Genomic DNA, 20,329 nt, shown 5'->3' with positions numbered 1-20,329 from the left:
GAAATACAGCTGAGCTCACGTGAATCTCCGCCATCTAGTGCTCAGTTGTCCCGTTCTGTGCTTTCCTCAGCCTCACACCGCTCCATTCCAAACAACGCAACAAGTGATGAGCGATGGGTCCTTCACACCCAGGTTCTTCACACCCAGCTTCCACACGGCCCAGGTGTGTAGGAAATGCCGCCGTCTAGGCTTACGCATGTATACTTTAGAATGCCAAATCATTTACCGGCAAGTTCCTCAGAATGCACCCCACCATTAAACGACACAAGACACGTATAGAGTGAGAGGGAAAGGCTAATGCTCAGTCAGTAAGCAGCTTGCCACTGAGGCCTGCGGACCTGAGTCGGACCCCGAGGAGCCCTGGAAAAGGCCAGGTATGGTGGCTTACACTGTAATCCCAGTGCAGTGGGGGCTGAGATGGGCAGATCTGGCCAGACCTGACTGGCCAGCTAGCTTGGTCTAGCCTGGTCCAATCAGACTGCTCCAGGCCCCAGCGAGAGACTCTGAAACAAAACAACAACAAAAATAGTTCATGGACACAAGGCATGCACACGATGAACAGGCAAGCGGGCAAAACACACATATACACAAAATACAAATAAATCAATCACACACGTGCATGTACACAAAAGATAAATATTTGTTTTAAAGTAAGGGAGAGTTAAGACTTGAAGGATTTGACATACAGATATTAAAGACACACAGGAGAGACCCAACACCTGCTGGGAGTTCCAACGAAGTGGGGAGCAGAAGAGACTTAAATCGATGAGATAGTACACCCCAAGATGGAACATCCACGGGGGAACAGAGATGATTCAGCAGTTTCTGCTCTTGCAGAGGATCAGACTTCAGTTCACAGTACCCACAGCAGGCGGCTCTCAATCACCTGTAGCTCGAGTTTCATGGGATCCAGTGCTATCTTCTGGCCCCCAAGTGCATGCACACGTGCGCATATACACATACACACAGAGATGCGCATGATACATACAAATAAAAATATATTAACTATTAAAAATGAAAAAACAGTTGGGCGGTGGTGGCGCACGCCTTTAATCCCGGCACTCGGGAGGCAGAGGCAGGTGGATCTCTGAGGCCAGCCTGGTCTACAGTGGGAGTTTCAGGATAGGCTCCAAAGCTACACAGAGAAACCCTGTCTCGGAAAAACAACAACAAAAAAAGAAAGAAAGAAAGAAAGAAAGAAAGAAAGAAAGAAAGAAAGAAAGAAAGAAAGAAAGAAAGAAAGAAAGAAAGAAAGAAAGAAAGAAAGAAAGAAAGAAAGAAAGAAAGAAAGAAAGAAAGAAAAAGAAAGAGAGAGAGAGAGAGAGAGAGAGAGAAAGAAAGAAAGAAAAGAAAAGAAAGAAAGAAAGAAAAGAAAAAACAAAACAGGCTGGGAGAAGCTCGGGGATGGAATGGTTACCCTGTATGCACAGGACCCTAGATTGCATCCCAGCACTGCCAATAAACAAAACATGCAACTTGGCCACCAAGCACCCAGAACTACGCGCAGTAAGACATCTGTCAGCATGGAACGTCGGGGCCTCTGGAGTCAGGGCTGTCAAGCAGAGCACATCCTCAGACTGGCTTTCCAGCCTGATCTTGGGCAGGGTAAGACGCCTCTAGACTCATGTGGTGTCATGTTAGCTGTTTCCACTCTTAAACAGACATGAGCGTGATTTAACCTGGGCTCAGAAGCAGGTCCTTGGCAACCTGACATGGACCTGAGGGCATAATCAAAGGGGTGGGGTCTTGATGGTCTTACCCGTCCACCTTTAGTCAGCCGGATCCTGTCAGGGACGCGCAGCAGAGGGGCTTGAACTTGGGTGGTCATTGTTGTCACACTTGATCTCTCCCAGGGCAGTTTTCCCTGGAGCCAGCCTTCTGAGACTGAGCAGGCACCACGAACATTCCTCCATACACAGAGGGGCTCCGGAGACAGTGAGAACAGGACTGAGACAGGGATGGACCACTAGCCTTGCTTCTGCCCCAGCCCATTGTGACCTCCCTGGCTGTACCCAGGCCTTTGTGACTGTCACCCTGGGTAGATTTGTGAGCCAGGGTGACATCTAAAGTGCCCTCAAAGAGAGTGGCAGGTCAGCCAGGCCGGAGCCTGGACCTGGGGTCAGAAAGGGGTCACAGGGAGGAATGGAGGGGCCGAACCCCCTGGGGCCCTGCGGACACTCTCATCCCCAGTGTCCCCCAGCCCCCGTTTCGAGCAGTCACGGAGGATGCCTGGATCAGCCCTGTCAGGGATATGTAAGGTGGCCCTGTCTGGTCCCCCATCAGTCCACTCAGTCATTAGAGTCTTCCAGACCTTTCCCTGCTCCAGGGACTGGGGGTGGGGGGCCCAGAGTGGGAGGAGAGGCAGCGGGGATGTTTCTGTCAAGTGAAGAAGCAGAGATGCCGAGGCAGAGAGCTCGAGAGCCAGCAGGGTCCAGACAAGAAGCGGAGGCCGAGGTAGAGTGGGGCTGGCCCCTGCATGCAGGGCATGAACAGGTGCCACCTAGGCCGGCAGCATCCCCCACCTCAGGACCCAGGCCCTGCCCATGCCCAACCATGCCTCCCGGAGGAGGGGCCGCAGCCTCACCCAGGACAGCTCCCACGAAGCTCCAGAGCCGGGGGACACTGGGATCTGCAGAGCAATCCTTTCTACAGCTGGAGCAGGAGAACTACAGCCTGGTGAGTGCATCCCGGGGGCCAATGGGCACTCGCTGCTCCTCAGAGCTCCTGCCCAAGCTCACCTGCCTCGGCTTCCTGACTAAGAAGCAACCAGGACAGGTGACCCCCCCCTCTTTGTGTCCCTTGACCCCAGAAAAGACAAAACCAGGACCTGCGGGACCAGCTGGGGGCCCTCCTGGGGCCAGGGCAGCAGTTCCTGCCTCTGTGTGCCGAGCACTCAAGCTGCACAGCCCTGGCCTGGGTAAGAGGGAGTGCGCAGCCCTGGACCCCGGCAGCAGCGCCTCGAGCTGTCCACAGCCTTGGGCATGACCTGGGGGCTTTCCCGTCCCCTGAGTCTGCCTGCACCCGGCCCCTGGAAGACAGGGCACCTGTGCAGCTGCCGCCGCCGCCACGGCAGGAGCTCTGCCGGGGGCAAGAGTCCTTTGTGCGGCAGTCCCAGGTGGGCCCCGGGGCAGAGGGGCTTGGCCTGGGGAGCCGGAAGCAGGTTCCTGTGTTCACACGGCTCCTCCCCACCCAGAGTGAGCTGCAGCAGATCCGACTGTCCTTTGAGAGGAAGAAGATGGCCATTACTGAGGTGCCCGCTTGGCTGGTGGGGGGAGGGAGCCCCGGCTGTATCCTCGAGTGTAATGCAGGCCCCCATTGCCTGCCCCCAGGTGTGGGACGGTGTGGCTGAGGTACACATGGCTCTGAACAACCAGGCCACCGGGCTCCTGGTAGGTCATCAAAGGGCCGTGGTAGGGATGACGGCCATGAGAGGCAGTGGGTATGGCACAGTGGAGGGGCCGAGGACCAGCTTCCCTTCCCCTGCCTCCTAGAACCTCAAGAAGGATATCCGGGGTGTGCTAGATCAGATGGAAGACATTCAGCTGGAGATTCTGGGGTGATGCGGGGAACCCGGGCTGAACCAGGTCGGGATGGGGTGGACCCTTCTCGCATCTCCAGCCCCACAGGAAGAGGTGGTGCCAGGGTGGGGGTTGAGGGCGTGCACGGCCCTCACAGTGTGACTCCCCCAGGGAGAGGGCCCACTGCCGCACTCAGGCTAGGAAGCAGCAGCAGATATCATGCATGGAGGTAAGTCCTCCCCGCTCCCTTCCGATTCCAGAGTCGTCCCCCCACACCCAGGGTACTGCTAAGGAGACTCTGAGAAGTGGACTACAGGGGCCAGGTCTCAGGGTAGAGCCCAGTGGTGGCAAGAGACTATCCTTGGGAAGGGAGAGGGGAAGGAGCCCAGCTTGACCCACAATGGAGTCCGTATAGATTGTGGGCACCTCAGGGCTAGGGTCCTGCCCTTCCCCAAGGCCCCCAAGGTACCAAGAACAGGCTCTGACCCAGCCCCCTCCCCAACAGAAAGACAGGCCACAGCTGGGATGTCCCGAGGGCCTGAAGAGCCAGCTCTGGTAGGTCACTTTCTGGGCAGAGCCCAGTGCCCCAGGATCATCCCCATGGGCACTCCCTACCCCTTAATTGCCACCGCCTGCAGGCTGCTGGCCTTGAGGCTGCTGCTGGGTGCTCTTCTGGCCTGCACAGCGGCCTACGTGTACGTGGTGGACCCCGCACCCTTCGAGGGGCTGGTGCCACCCCTGCTGAGCCGAGCCGCCGTCTGGAAGCTCAGGGCCCTACTGGGTCCCTTCTTGCGCCTCGAGGTGGACGACTTCCTGCCTTTCTAGGCCAGAGGCACAGAGGCCCCAGGAGGAGGAGGCCAGGTGGCTGGCGCTGCCCCCGGGGCCCGGTGGCTTTAACTGGTTCCTGCCTGCCTACAGCCCTGCTGCACAGTCCCTGCCAGGAGCGGCAGAGAGGGGTGGAGGAGGGGCTTGTCCTGAGGGCTGGGCCTGCAGCTGGACATACAGTCATGACACACTTTGCATGTAAGCTTGTTTCCATGGAAACTGGGGCTTTGGGGGGAAGAGGTTGGGGGACTCTCTGAGGCTCTCTGTTGGTCTAGTAGTTGGGGTGTGGTGCTGGGGCCCCTGCCTCAGATCCCAGTCTCGGCTCCTGTCTGCCCTCAAAGGTTTTCCTCCATAAAGGCCCCCTGGAGCATGAGGGGTGTCAGGATGGTCTTCCCTAAAAGGCTACAGCTGGCACTTACGGGAGTCCTTGGGGCTCACCTCCTGGATGAGGCCCTCCTGAGGACCTCAGAAGTCAGAGCCCTGAATCTGCTGACCCACCCCATCTTGTCAACCCTGCCAGGGCTATCAACCCCTCACCCCAGGGTCCCTGCCAGTTCAGCCCCCTGGCACTGTCCAAGGCTAAAGTAAGGGGATTCACATTGCTGGATAGTGCCATGGAGGTAAACACAAAAAAAATTTATTAGGGTGGTTGAGGGAGGAAATCTTGTAGAACAGAAGAGAGTTTTGTGGACTCTGTGTCCCCAAATGGGAGACACAGAGCTGCTGCCCAGAGTGGACCCCAGGACAGGGCCCCTGTGCGAAAGGGGGAGTTGGCAGGGGTTCTGTTCTGCCCTTCTAGAGGCATCCAGGCCTGCAGGCTGGGGTGTTCCCACAGCATCACCCCTGAACACAGAAGGCCCAGGTGGGGTCAGGACAGGCAAGAGGCAGAGGTGGATGGGCCAAGTCTGTGGTCCATCAGGCTGGCTGGCAGCTCCAGGACTTTAAGGCATCTGTTCATGTGCTTGGGGTGGGGTGGAGGGGTGCAGTAGCCTGCAATGACCTGAGACCCCCACCCCAGCCCAACCCACAGAGGCCTGGGCTCCCCAGAGGAGTGGCTTAAAGTGCTTGGAAGGGATAGGGAGGCTGGGGTGAACGTCATGCTGGTTCCCAGTAGCTCTGGGGCCACCCCCAGTGGGGCACTGGACCCCTGCAGCAGATGGGGGGACTTCCTGAGGTCACCTGGACACGGGGTCATGGGCCCTGGCAGACTGATCAGTCAAGATGTGGCTGGTTGACAGGGAACGGACAGGGATCCTGGGCCACATCCAGCCCCACTCTAAGCTCTACAGCAGCCTGGTCTTCGGCATCCCCAGCAGGTTGTTCCTGGCCCTAGAGCCACCTACTGGTGTCCTGCTAGGGACCCGAGAGGCTGGGGAAAAGGCTGGATGCAGCAGAGTGTAGCCGGCAAATGGTCCCACGGGGGGGCGCCCCAGCGGCCACGCTCCAGGGGGCCCGCAGCGGCGGGTGATCCTCGGGAAGGCCAAGGTGGCAGAGGTGCAGGCCAGGAGTCCCCCTAGGCGGACCACGCCACCCCCATCCACGACTACAGGTGCCAATTCGCCCCCTGTGGGCCGATGTCCATGAGAGAGAAGCAGAAAGGTGGAGGTCAGCTGGGGTACAGCTATGGGGCCCTAGGCTCTGGACACCTCCCCTCGGGGTCCCTGGAAATCTCTCCCCAAGATCCTGGACCTAGCCCAGCCCTCTCCAGCCCTGCTCTGAGCCCTAGTTCAGAAAAATGTGGCTTCCTGGCACTCTGTCATCCCTCCCTTGGCATGTAGCACGGAAGAGTGATTTCTAGAAAGTACAGTAACTTCTGTAGGGCTCTCAGCCAGGTGTTGGCCCCAGGTGCACCCTCCAGTGCACCTGCCTCGGAGTCCCAGGAGGCAGCTGTGGTCCTAGCCTGTCACCACAAACCCTGCTGTCCAAATGACACCGACTCACCAGCCGAAGGCCCCTTACCAACTGGCCTGACTGGGCACATCACCAGAAATGTCCAAGAGGAATGTGCCATCCTGTGCCAGCTGGCCAACCTCTTTCCTGACACCCTCCCCTGCATCCACAGCCGTAGCCTTTGCCCAAGGAAAGGATCAAAATGATTTTTCCTTTTTTTTAATAAAATTATAGATATATAGATGTAAATATAAAAACGTAAAACAGACAATGCAAGCGGACGCTGCCATGTGCTTACTCGGGTCCCTGGTGCCAGGGGGAGAACTGACCCGCCCTGATAGACTTTCCAGCGGCACTGGCCAAGCCAATGCTGGGAACTCTGTTCGCTTTGGGGTGAGGACTCTCCAGTTTGGCAGGGTAGGCCTGAGAGTGAGTGAGGGGGGCTCCAGGCCCCACCAGTCCCTGGGGCAGCATCTGGTCCCCGCCCTGCTCTGGCCTACCACCCTCCCATCACCTCCCACAAGAGCATAAAGCAGAAGTTAAGGCTTTGATGAGAGAACAGTGGCAGCCGGGCGCGAGGACGCAGACGAGGCACGGCAGCACAGCATACAGACACGGACACAGACCCACCAGCCAGGCAAGACAGGGACACAGGGAACGAGGACCCCTGCTACAGCTGGATCATCCGTCCGTCCGTCCATCCCAACCCAGAGCAGGCCGGGGTCACACTCCCTGCAGAGCATAGGCCCTGCCAAGCAACAAGCTACCAGCCACCAGTGAAAGGCCGTGTATTAGGAGCAGCTGGGAACACAGGGCTAGAGCAGCCCATCCAGAAAGGACAGAGTGGGCCCGTGGGACTGTTGGGGACTGGCCTTGGGGACTGAGGGCAATAGGGTGCAGGGCTGAGACTGGCTGACGGAGGAGGCGGTCCAGGTCCCCATCACAGCCCACAGCCTTGGATCCGTCTGCCCCGTGAGTAGATAAGTTGATGAACAGGCAGAGGCCGGAGCACAAGCTTGTGGAGGCAGGGCTTTCTTTCCTGTTGATGTGTCCACACCAGGCTTGGGTAGCCTCCTCTCCCTGGGGCAGAGAAGTTGATGGGGGTGGGGGAGCTACTGTGGGGGTCCTGGTCCCCGTGGAATCACAGCAGATGAGTGGTGCTCAGTTCTTACACCGAGATTTCGTACGTAGTCCCACCCACGCCGGATACCTTCTTAACCAGCGTGTGCCGGGCAGGGCTGGCGTTGGGCCCCATGGGGCTGGCAGCTGGCCCCAGACGGGCCATGCCCGGGGACTGCCCATTAAGCTTACTTGGGGGGGTCTTCAGCTGAGGGTGATCCCTGCATCAAAACATGCACACACAGTGAACACAGGACAATGGGCAGTAGGACACATGCAGATGTGGACCCTGGGCAGTCCTCTCCCTTAGAGGGTTGTGCTATCACAGGACAGACAGACAGATACTGCCAGAACTGCTGTCACCCTCATGGGTACCTTGATCTCTCCCAGTTGAATCAGCCAAAGAGCAGGCAGCCTGAGTCTCTGGGCCCTACCCTGTCCACTGGGCTTCCCAGCTCTTTCCCCACCGTCGCTCAGGAAGATGAGGGGCAGCACTGCCCCTCTGACCCGTCCAGAGCTGACTAGTGCTCCCCTGAGGGAACTGTAGCTGGTCCCCCCATCTCACCACTCCTGAGAAAACCAAAGAGCTCCTGCACAGGTAGAGATACCCTATGGGTCCTTTGTAGCCACAGAGCCCAAACGGGGTCTCCTCTCAGGACTCACCAGAGACCAAAACAATGAAACCAATGCTCAGGGGCCTGGGTCCCACCTGCCCTTCCCCATTTTGAAGCATGGAGGCCCCTTGCTTTCTGCGGCTGCATGCTCAAGTGCGTATCAGGTGTGGTGAGGCAATACCCCCTAGTCTTAGCATGCTGAGCACACGTCAAGGCCAGGGGAGGACCATGTGCCTGGGAAGATCCATGAGTGGCTGGCTCCAGGGAGGGCCCTGGGCCAAGTCTGTGCTGGCTCAGCATGCACCTGTGTCTGTTCCCACATACATCATGTACCCAGAGCCGGACCTTCCACAACAGGGTAACTAGGGGCCTTGAAGGCAGGGTAAAGCTCACCCACCTACCGTCCCTGTAGACAACTGTGGGTCTCTAGGGAGCTGGGAGAACCAGGTCATCAGGGGCCCCGCACACACAAACCCATCTACACTTCTGGGTACCCACCTCTGCATAGCCAGTGAGGGTGGCCGGTCCGGGAGGTCCGTGTGGATGAAGGCAACAGCCTTGGAGCCCGTGTAAGAGGGAGATCGGGGAGTGCCTGGTGGGGAAGGCAGGCCCTGCCGGGCAGGTGACCTGTGTGAACCACTGCCAGGCCGGGGTCCCGGGGCATTGTTGTTGGCTTGGTCAGCCTGCAGGGAGGAAGAAGATGTCCGCGGTGCCCGACTCATGGAGCTCGACAGTGAGGACAATGATGTCTGCAGGGCAGGATTTTGGGCACCACCGAAGCCAGGCCCAGCCACGAGGTCATCCCTGGAGCCATAGCGCAGCACAGAGCCACGGGGACCTTCTGCTAACACACTGGCCTGTTGCAGGCTGTAGGAGCTGGGTGTGTCATAGACACCAGAATCGCCAAAGAGTGAGTCAGTCTGGGAGCGCAGCAGCCGTTCACGCTCTTCCCTGTCCTTGCGCTCCTGGATAGAGGCCATGATGGTCCGAGACAGGTTGTCATAGCGCACAGGAGAGGGTTCCCTAGGCCGGGGACCCAGCACAGGGCTGAAGCTGCGGGGTGGGGGCCGCGGTGGATCTGATGGCCCAGGGTGCAGGTAGGGTGAATGGTAGCTGGCCATGCCAACAGAGGGGTGTGTGGAGCATGCGTGGCCGCTGGGTGAGCCGGGGTTAAGTAGGCTGTCGTAGGACAGGCTGCCATTGCGGTTGGGCAGTGCATGGGGGGCAAAGAGACCACGGTGAGGTGTGGGGGGCCCACCTTCAGAGTGCAGTGGCTGTAGGGTCACGTGGTCCCCACCCCGCCGGCTGGCAGCCTTGAGACTCAGGGAGCGTAAGGCACCTGAGAAGGCATCCGTGGCACTGAGGGGTGGGGAAGGGGGGTAGGGAGGATGCAGACCACCGGGCCCGTGGTCTGGGAGATCCAGGCTGGGCTCGGACACAAAGTCTAGACTGTGGGTGCTGTCATCTGCCAGAGTAAGGGAGTCAGGGCCTGGGACCTGTAGGAGGACAGGGCGCGCTCACCACTGCCCACCCTCACCCCTTACCTGACCCTACAGCACCAAGAATTGAGGCTGCGGTTCAATACACCAGCCATGGAAGCAAGGGCAGCTAATACAACCTACTCAGCAAAGGTTCCCGTCCCTGCCCCACATCCACCTACTGTGGATGGAAGTTGGAACAGAAGACTCAGATCCACGTCCCTAGAGTTTGTCTCCCAAGGACAGGTGGTGTGGGGCTTGCCTCTACCCACAATCACTAAGACGGGCTACATGGACCCTTTCTAGAGCAACCCAGGGCGGGACTCTGTGGTGGGAGGCCAGACAGAGCTGGTTTCTCCAGACATGCAGACCCGCCCGCGGTCTTGGGTCTCTAACCTAGAGCAGCCACAGGTAGAGGGCTTCTTTAGTCCCTGTGACTAGGGCTGAGCCGCACGCCCCTCAAATTCCAAAGCCTGAAAGAGTAATATTGTCCTGGTATACTCAGGCAGCCTTATGGATTCCTTTGTGGGGCACGGGTCAGCCACAGGAAGGTGGTGGCACAGGATGGGCATCTGAAGCCCATCGTTCCAACCTGAACAACCCTCCTGCTGGGCAGCAAGGCTACCACACTGCCCCTAGAACGGACCCTCACCCATAGGGGCCCAGGCTCACAATCTCACCCAATGGACCAGATAAGGAGGCCCCCAGGGTAGAGCTGGTCTAGATGAGTGGGACTAGTCCCGTAGGCAACCTCTAGGAGGGATGGCAGCCTTGGGAACACCACAGGCTGCTCCATGCCGCTGACTGTTCCACAGTGGTAGACAAAGAAGTACTTAACTCAGGAAAATAAATGTGCTTTCTCAAACAAACCTTCAATTCTTCTGAGGGCTTCCCGTGGGTCTTACAGAATGACTAATGGTGGAATTCCAGACATCCTAACTACCAGAGGGCGAAGCTGCCCACCTGCTCTAAGGGCAATGCCAATGGAGAAAAAGATATGCCAGGCCAGGACGCTCGCACATGCTCCCCTCCAAGGGACCCCAGCTCAGCATGCCCACAGGATGGAGTCCTGCCAGCATGCACAGGGCAGCTCTGACAAGGACGGCCTTGTCAGGAGCACAAGAGGGACAGGGACAGGACACCATGACCAAATAAGGCTCTCTCCGGGGACAGACCTTCCCCAGGGGCAAGTTCCTCCCAAGGTAGGGCTGTCTCCAGAGTTGGGCCCTTCCCAGAGGCAGAGCCTGGACTTACCTGCTCACTGGGTCCACAAAAGGGCGTCTTGGGAGCAGTGGAGAAAGCTGGCCGGAACTTATACATGGCCGGTGTTGGGGGGCTGGTCCTCTGTACTGATAGGGCACTCTCTGGGAAGAGGGATCACCGTCACGGGGGAGTCACACAAGGGTCAGTCCATGTCCCTTTCCTCAGCTGCCCTCCACCTTACCAGCACTGCCAGGTCTTGGGGTCTTCAGATCTCTTCCAAAGGTGCCAGCTTCTATCTTGGGGGGCAGTGGAGGTCCAAGGTCCAGGGGCTTCTCATCCAGCTGGTCTAGACTGCCCTTGGACTAGTGAAGAGGGAGCAGTGGTGGGTGAAGTGTGGTGGTTTTTTTTTTCGTTTTTTTGAGACAGGGTTTCTCTGTGTAATTTTGGTGCCTGTCCTAGATTTTGCTCTGTATACCAGGATGGCCTTGAACTCACAGAGATCCGCCTGGCTCTGCCTCCCCGAGTGCTGGGATTAAAGGCGTGCACCACCACCGCCCGGCTTGTGTTTTATTTTCTTTTCCAAGACAGGGTTTTTCTCTATAGACCAAGATGTCCTCAAACTCACAGAGATCCACCTGCTTCTGCCTCCCCAGTGCTGGGATTAAAGGCGTGCGCCACCATGCCCAGCTCGAAGTTGAGGTTTTTTAATAGTATCTTCCTGTGGCTCTAGACACATGCACAAAACCTGCCCATTTTCTCTACCTCCTCTTCCTGTCCCCACCCACACACCCCACACTCAGCCTCCTTACTGTTCCAGTCCAGACCCCCACCTTGCTGCGGCCAGACTTCAGCCCATTGTCGCTAAGTTTGACCTTGAGGGGCACAGCTCGATCCAGGAGCTCAGGCCTCAGGAAGGGTGGCTTTAGGCTCACCGAGAGCGGCATCCTGGGGGACTCCACCACATACCTGTACCAGGGCAAAGAGGTCAGTGGCCAGACAAGCAGGCTAGGACAGACAAGGCGAGGCCAACCCCACCTGGCCAGTGCAGAAAGGAACCAGGCTGAGGGTCTGAGGCCGCCCACCCCACACCCAGAACAGGCCTCCTTGTCCCCCTGCCCAGGCCGGGCCTCACCGGGGCGCCAGGGGACTGCATAGCACGTGCTCCACGTTCCCATAGCAGCCTCGGGTGAAGGGATTCACACCCCCGCGGAACTTCCCAGTCACCTGTGGACATGGGACCCCTCAGCCAGCCTGGCCACCCCGGACAGGCAGGGAGACAGGCAAAGGTAGGTGGGGTCCTTAAAGCGGTCTTCCTGGGCAGCACTGTGGGCACGGTGGGCCCAGCGGTGCCCGACACCCAGGTTATCTTTGCCCGCCCTTGCAGGGAGTTAAAGCGTTTCCAGGCCTCGAGTTGGTGGTGGCTGCAGTGTTCACGGGTGGCAGGTGTGCAAGGGTAGCCGCGGCCCCACGCCCTGCGCCCCTCCTCCCACGGCTGCCTAAGTAACCTCACGCGAGGGTTCCTGAGGCCCAGCCCACAGGGTCTGCACCTGCTCATTGGTGGTGCGCCCCCGCGTGACCAGTACCACGTGGAAGCCAGTGAGGCCGATGACAGGAATGAAGAAAAGGCCGGCCACACACATGACAGCCATGCTGGACCGTTAAGGCCAACAGCGGAGGCGCGAGCATGGGGAGCCCACCCCCACTGCAGTGACTCAGTCCCGTGGCCCCCTCTCGCCTAAGCACAGTGTGACTCCTCGGCTGGAAGAGTCGGGCACCCGCTGACCCCCCCAGGACACGCTGCCTCGGGCCGGACCATGTGAGGATCAAGGATACGTGATGGTGGTGTGGGCAGCTCCCAGCCCCTCTGAGTGGTTGAGCACGTAGACCAGGCCGAAGGCCACCACACCCACCATGTGCGCACTGAGCGACAGCAGGAACAGGAAGAAGTAGCGGTAGTTGCGACGTCCGATGCAGTTGTTGACCCAGGGGCAGTGGTGGTCGAAGTCCTGGCGGGGGCAGTGTGTCAGAAGGCCTGCAGGCGGGCATGAGGACATGCCTAACCTGGGCACGGGGCCTGCTGGGGGGCGGGGCGGGGCGGTCACCTCCACACAGTTGTCACAGACGCTGCAGTGTGAGCAGCGCGGTGGGCGGTAGAAGTGGCACGTGGCACACCACTTCATGCGGACCTGGATGCCCCGCACGTCCACGTTCTTGTACAGCGGGGCCCGGAAGTCATCCTCCTTGTCCTCGTCCTCGTCCGCTGAACGTCAGGAGCCCAGGAGGGTGGCAAGAGTACAGGAGGGTGAGTTTCCTAGCAGGAGAGGACCTCTCTAATCTCTGCCCAGCCCACCTCCCGGGAACCCCACAGCATCCACTCACACCCCAGGGAAAAGAAGCAGACAGCTGCCCTCCACAGGGCCCTACCTCGGGGGAAGACGCCAGGGTCCATGAAGGTGGCCATACTGAAGTTGGCCAGGACAAAGAGGAAGAGGATGCCATTGTAGACAGGAATAGCTGGAGACACAGCTCTTGTCAACCATGGGCACCTGCAATGGGCAATGGGCAGAGAGCTGGGTCTGGGGGCCTGAGGGAGGAAAGGTCAGGGCTGTAAGGCGCAAAATGTATGCATCTGGGCCCGCCAGGCCGCCGGCAGGGCCGCGGGCAGTCACACAGGCAGCTCTTAGCCCATCGCTCCAGCTTGGCCGTCTCCACCGTTGCCCAGTGTAAGCCCGCTGGGCTAGCTCTGGCCCTGGCAACCCCCAGAGCCATGTCTGGAACACAATTCACAGCTGAGGACATACCTTGGAGAGGACCATCAGCCTAGGGCCACAGCACTGGGGTGGCCACAGAGCTAAGCCAACCCAAAAGCAACTTGCCCAGGCTGCCATACTCCTAAGAGCCCCAGACAGGAACTGAGAACTCAGAGGCCAGCAAGCTACCCAGGAGCTGTGTCTAGTTCCTCAGCAGGGGCGCCTTCTGAGGTGTGGACAGCCTCAGCCAGTGCCTGTGGGACAGCCTCCTTTTCTGGCGAGGCACAGACCCAGTTCTGGCAGTCCCTTCTTTTGGGTTCGCCAGGTGGCAGCACAGGAGACCTACAAACCCTGGAGAAGCTCATGCCCCTACCCTTCCCATCTCTCACCATCGCACAGCACCCGGAGCCAATGCTGCCGCCTCTTCCAGGAAGCCTTCCAGAAGGCTTCTCTCTGTAGTGTTTCTGCAGTGGCTTTGCACATCTCCCTCAAACACACCTGCCTCGGCCCTGATGGGGCTTGACCAGAATCCTCTCCACAGTGACATGGCGGGTCTTAAGCCCCCGTCCTGACCCTGCAGTGGCTACTGAAGGCCACCCGCTGGGTTCAAGCAGCTCCCCTGGCCTCGGGCTCCCAGAGTTTTCTTCGGAGTCCCTGGCTGCTGAGACGGGTGGTAGGGACACACAGGGCTTTCCTTTCTTGCCTGTGTCTGGTCCTCTGTGGAGCCAGGCCAGTGGGGATTCCCTCATGGTTGCCCTAACCACAAGACGGAGCGATGGTGGCCGTCTGCAGGGCCTGCAGTTACCCGCCACCCGAGTGCACAGTCCACGCTGTGCGCCCACGCCTGCCTTGGCCAGGAGCCAGGCCCGCCGCCCCAGCAACCACCTCCATGGCAGCAGAACTATTTTTAGTGGGAAGCAAGAGGCTATTTAAAGCTCCTGCTTCCCACGGCAGCACCCTCTACGGGTCCACCAGCCATGACACCCCATCTTCTTCCCTGGGCCAGTATGGACATACAGCATGACAAGACAGGCCACGGCCACTCGTGTCCAGCAGGAGATCACACCCAACCTGTCAGCCTGGAGAGTTCACCCCTCACACACGCCACACTCTGTATTTCCCATCCCCGACTGGAACGCAGATGGCACTAAAACATGTCTGTGACCATGTTCAGCAAAGCAATGGTGGCGCCCTAAGGTATGGCCAGCTCAGCAGTGAAGGGCTCAGGAGGCAGGGGGACACCCCTGAGAGAAGCAGTCAGGCCTGCTACGACAGAGTCCTCTCCAGCTTGACTTGGGTAGAACACACCGGCTCCCTGCCATGGATGATGGGAGGGGCTGGTTCCACACCGATACAAAGTAAAAATCCGGACCCCATGTTAGAAAGTCAGCAGAATATATTGCATGAAACCCTGGTGGCACCTGCGGAAGTGGTGAGGGGTTCCAGGGTGGCTGTAAAGGACAGACGGACACAGGTGTGGAAGAAGAAACAAGTGGAGGTGTCCATGGGGAGACCAGGCACGGGTTCGGTCCATACAAGACCTTGTCCCGCACGAAGCCCTTGGTGTTCCCAGCCATGACGTCTCCCTCTTTATAAACAAGAAGCTGAAGACCACAGGTATTGGGGCCAGGCTGACTCCTGGCTTTCTCGTGGGCTAGCCTCGGGGATGCACTTCCTATGAAATAGAAAGGGCCTAGCTCCCAGGGCTCAAGAGTGTTCCCCACCAGCCCCCTGAGCCTCAAGCTCTTTAGCAGCCCAGATGGACGGCTGCCCTGAGTGAGATGCCTGGGAGCAAAGGGGCAGCCCTTGAGCCACATGCTGGGGAGCCTCCGGCCAGCATGAGCACCACCTGTATACACACAGCGGGGACAGTGGGCGTCAGAAGGAGTCCGCAGGCCTGATGCACTGTGAGTGGGAAAGTCGCTACGTCACCGGCCCTGCGTCGTTTCTAACCCCAAAAGCTTGACCCGGGTCCAGGACCAAGCATCTGTCCTCTCTAGGTGCTGCTGGAGGCCCTCTGGCCTAGGCAGCCCCTCTTAAGGAAAAAAGGCCTAGTGGTCTCCCCACCAGGGTCTGCATAGGGTCCGGACTCAGAAAGCCTGTGTGCTGGGCAGGGACGGGGGCTGTAGGGAGGAGCACACCACATACTGGCACATGCAGAAACACGGACACGAAAACATGTGAACACACACATGCTCCACAGCACAGACACAGAGACATGTACGCACAGCAGCACGAAACTGCAGCTCACAAATGTATGAAAGCACAGACCACCATTCCACATGTATGAACAAGGAACACAGGCACAGGCTGGACAACGTGCATGCAGACACTTATGCAGGCACACACACCACACAGACATACCCACACATGTGCTCATGCCCAGAGACGGCTGCATGGGCGCACATGAACACATCGTGTGGTACACCCCTCCTCCTCCCCGCTCAGGCTCGTCTAACCTAGGTCGGCTGCCCACCACCCCGGGACTCAGGCAAGCTCTCTGCCTCTCTGGGCTTTCCTTTCCCACTGCCTCCAAGGACAGGGCAAGCATGAAAGCATGAGCACACACAGGACCACCGAAGACTGAAAGGATGTGTGAACACACAAAGACACAGGAGAATACTCAGGACACGCCAGCCTTCCCAAAGGACGTGGCACACAAGAGCACTAGGTACACGCTTGCCTGTGGAATCCATCCTGCTCCAGCCTGGGCCTGCCAGACACCCCGGGCCAGCCCCACCCTGGCTGGCCTCAAGAGGCCCCAGCTGGAGGCAGCCCACAGACCCCTGCAGGCACCACTTTGAGTCCTGATCTTGCAGGAGGGTCAGAAAAAGTCAGGCAGCCTAGAGGCCCTGCCTGCAGATGTGGGGCATCTGGCTTCCAGCGGGCAGCACAGCTCTACCTGCTACAGCCCTAGAGACCCTTTCCTGCTAGGGACTGGCGTGTGTGTGTGCATGTGTGTGCGTGTGCCTGTGCGTGTGTGCGTGCACGTATATGTGTTTGTGTGGAGGGTATCTGTGTGAGTGTGTCTGCGTGTGGGGTATCTGTATGTGTGTGTGTGTCTCTCTGGGGTGCCTGTATGTGCACGCACACGTGGGGGTGCCTGTGTGTTTGTGTGTGCACGTGTGTGTGTTCCTAGCTCCAGGGCACCAAGGACTCTAGGTCTGAGATCCCCTCTGAACAGCAGTAACTCAGGCAAAAACATAAGCCATCACTATGTGCCCCACCCAGGTGGAGGTCCAGAGCCCCGCCCTAGGCCAGCAGAGAGACACCGCCCAGTCAGGGGGTGACTTCAGGGACAGAATATCTGCCAAAGCTAAATGTGGAGTGGAAAATTTTTACTCAAGACATTTTCCTTGAATCAAGTTCTTCATTAACACTGTATCTGAGGGCATCATTGGCCTGTGGGACATCCAGGACCCACAACCCAGCCACTCGCCCTGGACAGCCCAGGCGTTTTAGAGTAGGAAGTCGCTGTGTCCACCTGTCCATTCCCTAGACATGTGAACAGACAGAGAAACTCGTTCAGAAGAACACGTTTCTGCCACAAGCAGGACACCCTGGCATCGAGTTCATAGAGTTTTCACACCTAGGCCCCCTCCCACGATGCTCCAGTCATTACTAGGTCCCCCAAGGCTACCAGGGACCCAGACCTGGACTGTCTGCTGTCCCAGACTAGGCTTCTAACCATGCAGAGGGCTCAGGCCCACCTGAGAACCAGCTCTACCTCCCCAGGTGTCCAAATGGTCGAACAGCTCCAGGGTTGGCCGCCTGATAGCAAGCCTCACCGTCGGGCATGCATTATCCATGTCCTTTGGAAAAGTGGATCTGGGGGCAGTCTGGCCTGGAGGAAGCCTTTGGACCCACCCCAGAACCACAGAGAGAGACACACCCCAGCAGGAGCCCAGGAGGCTTCCCGGGAAGGGGGCTTAGAAGTCACCTCAGTCTCCCACCTTACCTCCAGAGAGCAGTCCCGTTTCACGCCCTGCCTATCCCTAGCCTATTCTAGGAAGAGGCTGCACACTGGTGGCGCCCACCCTCTTGGTGGGCTGGGGTGGGAGGGAGTCCTTGGCCCTTTCCTCCTCGGGCTTCCCTTCTCGGCTGACCCACTCTCCTTGGCGTGTAAGTAAGTCGTGCCCCGAGAGAAGCAATTCACACTCAGTGGTGCAAAGAGGAGACAGACGGGTCACTCGCCTCCAGGTAAAGTCCCAGGAGCCTGGATCGGCCCCAAGGGTAAACTACTCCCTTTTCTTAGTGTCGGGGATGTCAGTGGGCTGGGGCAGAGACGGGGCAGGAGAGAGGCACTGAGCGAATACCAATTCTATCCAGTGTGGCTACCCGAGCTGCCTGGACCATGGCACACCCCAAATCAGCACAGCTGTCTATCAGAGCCTCTTCTGAGAACAGAGCCACCTGGAGTCCCCACAGCAGAGCCAAAGTGGGGCGGAGAAGGTCCGAGCCAGCCATGCCCACTCACACCTCAGCAACTCACCCAAGGGCAGATGAGTTGCTCAGAGACTTGAGCAGTGCCCAAGTCATACCACATTCTCCCGTCAGGGTGGGCTACCCACAGGGTGAGGCTGTCTCCTAAAGGGAGTCCCACACCTCAAGGGTACCAACAGGTATGGGCCCAGAACTCCAGCTTCCAGAACAGCAGAGGAAGCTCTGCCCAGGAGAATGGTAGCAACCTCAGAGACTAAAGCCGGGGGCTGGGTCAAGTTCCCAGGAACCACCACAGAAGGACCCTCTGAAACTACAGGAGTCCTCCGAGGAGAGGAGAGCAAGGGGCAGAGGATTTTAATGTCTCGTCAAACTTTTATTCCCATGTTCCATGTCTTAATTTTAAAGTCATGTTAAAAAGACACTGCCCTGTACCTGAGATACCCCCACCGAGACGGAACCCCACTCTGACCTCCGGAGAACTGAATTTTCCAAGATGTGTTTTCTCTAGTCTTAGTTCCCCAAGCCCACCCACCACCACCCCTTCCTGTCCCACAGTCCCCGACATCTGAGTGACAAGAATACACAGGCTCTCCGGTGCCAGAAATAAGCCCGTCCACACAGGCCTTTTTTAAACTTGCTCTTTGCAGCCAGTGGCACCCACCCAACCCCAGCCTCCAGGTAAGGACTCTCCTCCCCCCACGGGCACAGAATGCAGACTCCCACAAATGCCGCCGAGATGGAAAGGGTGGCTCAGGTCCACTCCAGGCTCACTCACATCTGGGACTGTGCCACCTGGAAACAAATGGCCACCCCTCTGGTCACCTGTACACACAGGCTTAGGAATTGTAGAAAGAAACGAGTCGTCAGGGATCCTCAAGAATGACCACTAGGACCCCATGACCTGTGAGCCTGCCTAAGTCAAGAGGCTGGAGGCACTGGATGCCAGGCTAGCAAGAATGCTCCCTCCCCACAACTGGTGGCCTGGCCTCTGGGGTCTTTTTGTCGCTCATGACTAGAAGTGTAGGAGCCTGGATGCAGCCTGGCCTGGAACCTCTAACAGTATTGTGCTCAGAGAAGGCAGACGATCCAGGCCGGAGTGGCCAGCCGCGGCGGCTGTGGGGCAGGCCACACCTACGCGGGAATCGCAGGAATAACTTGGCTTTCCAAGCTGGCCGTGACAAGGGGGCTCACAGCTCCCACTCTGCCTGCGAGGAGGGCTGGTGACTCTGGGTGACACGCGTCCCTCTCCAAAGCACCGCGGGAAGGAAGGGCTGCAGCCACACCCAGGGCCTGCTAGAACGCTCAGAGGGGCCAGGCATTCACCTGTCCGCGCTCCCGGGACGCAGCCCCTGGCCCTCGCCGCCCCCTGCAGATCCGCCCAGCCCGCCGCCGCTCCCGTGGGGCACGTGCACCCACTCGCGCCCCCCCCACCCCCGGCTGCCACCAAGCGCTGGACCCGGCGCCGACTCACGTGAATACGAAGAAGAGGGTGCTGGAGCCAACCAACAGCGCAGCGGCCGTGGCCACCGGGATGTACTTGGCGGGTTTGAGGCGCGTCCCGGGGCTGCGGGGCATCCTGGGCGCCGCGCCGCCGCATCCCTCCCCGGGGCCGGACGGGCGGGGCCGGCCGGGTCGGGCCGGGGTCGGGCGCGCGGGCTGGACGCGGCGCAGGATCCGCGGCAGCGGCAGCGAAGGAAATCCCACCCCACGGGCGGCGGCGGCGCGCTGATGTCAGCGCGCCCCTTAAGGTGGACTCGGCGGCGGGGCCGCGGCGGGGGCGGGCCGAGGGCGGAGCGCCGGGCGGCCGACTCCTCTTGCGGGCCAGCCCGCCGCTCCACGCACGCGCCGCGACTTCTGTGCTTGCAGGACCGTGGGAAGCCTGGATTTTTTTGCTTGCGGCCGCAGGCCCTAGCCTGAGATCCCTCTTGGGCCTATGTGCTCCCCAAGCACCGTCCCGGGGCAGGCTGAAGGTCCCCTGGCAGTCACTAGGGTGTGGGGGAAGACTGCTGTGACAAGGTAGGGGCATCGTAGTTATCAAAACCTTACCCAACTCGCAGCCCTCCAGACATTCGAGTTGGGCCATCGAGTTCCTCTGCGTCCTGACTCAGGCCGCAGGCTTGACTGAGGCCATGTGTAAGTAGGAGACCGAGAAATGCCTTTAGGAGGCTGGTGCCCTAAAGGAAGCGGCCCGTACCCTGCCCAGGCCTTCAATGGGGGATGCGCATGCTCCCCACCTGCGGGAAATCCCACCTGCCAGCGCCAGGGCGTTGTTTAAGGTGGACCGGCCTTCCAAGGATGCTGCAGTTGTGGGCAGGCAGCAGGCTAGGCATCTGCATTAGCTTCCCTTGGCAGATCAGCCCGAGTGTGTTTTGAGTAGGGACGTGGTCAAACTCCACTGCCTGCTACGGTCACTCCAACACAGGGGAGCAGTATCTACTCTGAAGCTTATTCAGGGCCTGGCCAGGATGCCAGCTGGCGGTTCTCCAGGA

At 59.1% G+C, this 20,329-nt stretch overlaps 2 protein-coding genes across 7 annotated transcripts; one reads left to right on the top strand and one right to left on the bottom strand.

Moving 5' to 3' along the window:
* Nucleotides 1–1,371: 1,371 nt before the first annotated feature.
* On the top strand, nt 1,372–4,540 carry Ccdc188 (coiled-coil domain containing 188). 2 transcript variants are annotated; one of them, XM_037209933.1, is made up of 8 exons: nt 1,372–2,676; nt 2,810–2,917; nt 3,194–3,250; nt 3,330–3,389; nt 3,492–3,556; nt 3,690–3,747; nt 4,024–4,073; nt 4,157–4,540. In XM_037209933.1, the coding sequence occupies exons 1-8, from the start codon at nt 2,143–2,145 to the stop codon at nt 4,341–4,343; spliced, it is 1,119 nt and encodes a 372-aa protein (XP_037065828.1). In that variant the 5' UTR covers nt 1,372–2,142; the 3' UTR covers nt 4,344–4,540. The 2 variants fall into 2 exon arrangements, with proteins under 2 accessions (XP_037065828.1, XP_028710003.1); XM_028854170.2 differs by having other exon boundaries at nt 2,810–3,115.
* A 402-nt stretch (nt 4,541–4,942) lies between these two features.
* On the bottom strand, nt 4,943–20,052 carry Zdhhc8 (zinc finger DHHC-type palmitoyltransferase 8). Of its 5 annotated transcripts, none has more exons than XM_028854166.2 (11): nt 19,312–19,554; nt 13,072–13,193; nt 12,750–12,907; nt 12,481–12,653; nt 12,195–12,297; nt 11,780–11,871; nt 11,478–11,613; nt 10,889–11,009; nt 10,699–10,808; nt 8,465–9,462; nt 4,943–5,907 (listed from the first exon to the last, which is right to left on the bottom strand). In XM_028854166.2, exons 1-11 carry the CDS (start codon nt 19,413–19,415, stop codon nt 5,697–5,699), a joined length of 2,328 nt encoding a protein of 775 aa, XP_028709999.1. In that variant the 5' UTR covers nt 19,416–19,554; the 3' UTR covers nt 4,943–5,696. The 5 variants fall into 5 exon arrangements, with proteins under 5 accessions (XP_028709999.1, XP_028710000.1, XP_037065825.1 ...); XM_028854167.2 differs by having other exon boundaries at nt 4,959–7,573; nt 19,312–19,544; XM_037209930.1 differs by lacking the exons at nt 4,943–5,907; nt 19,312–19,554 and adding exons at nt 6,437–7,313; nt 19,887–20,052.
* Nucleotides 20,053–20,329: the final 277 nt, after the last annotated feature.

This window comes from Peromyscus leucopus, chromosome 12 (assembly GCF_004664715.2).
Source record: "Peromyscus leucopus breed LL Stock chromosome 12, UCI_PerLeu_2.1, whole genome shotgun sequence".
NCBI classification, from domain to species: domain Eukaryota; kingdom Metazoa; phylum Chordata; class Mammalia; order Rodentia; family Cricetidae; genus Peromyscus; species Peromyscus leucopus.
Note: the sequence above shows the minus strand (reverse complement) of the source record. Positions and strands in the feature narration are given on the sequence as shown.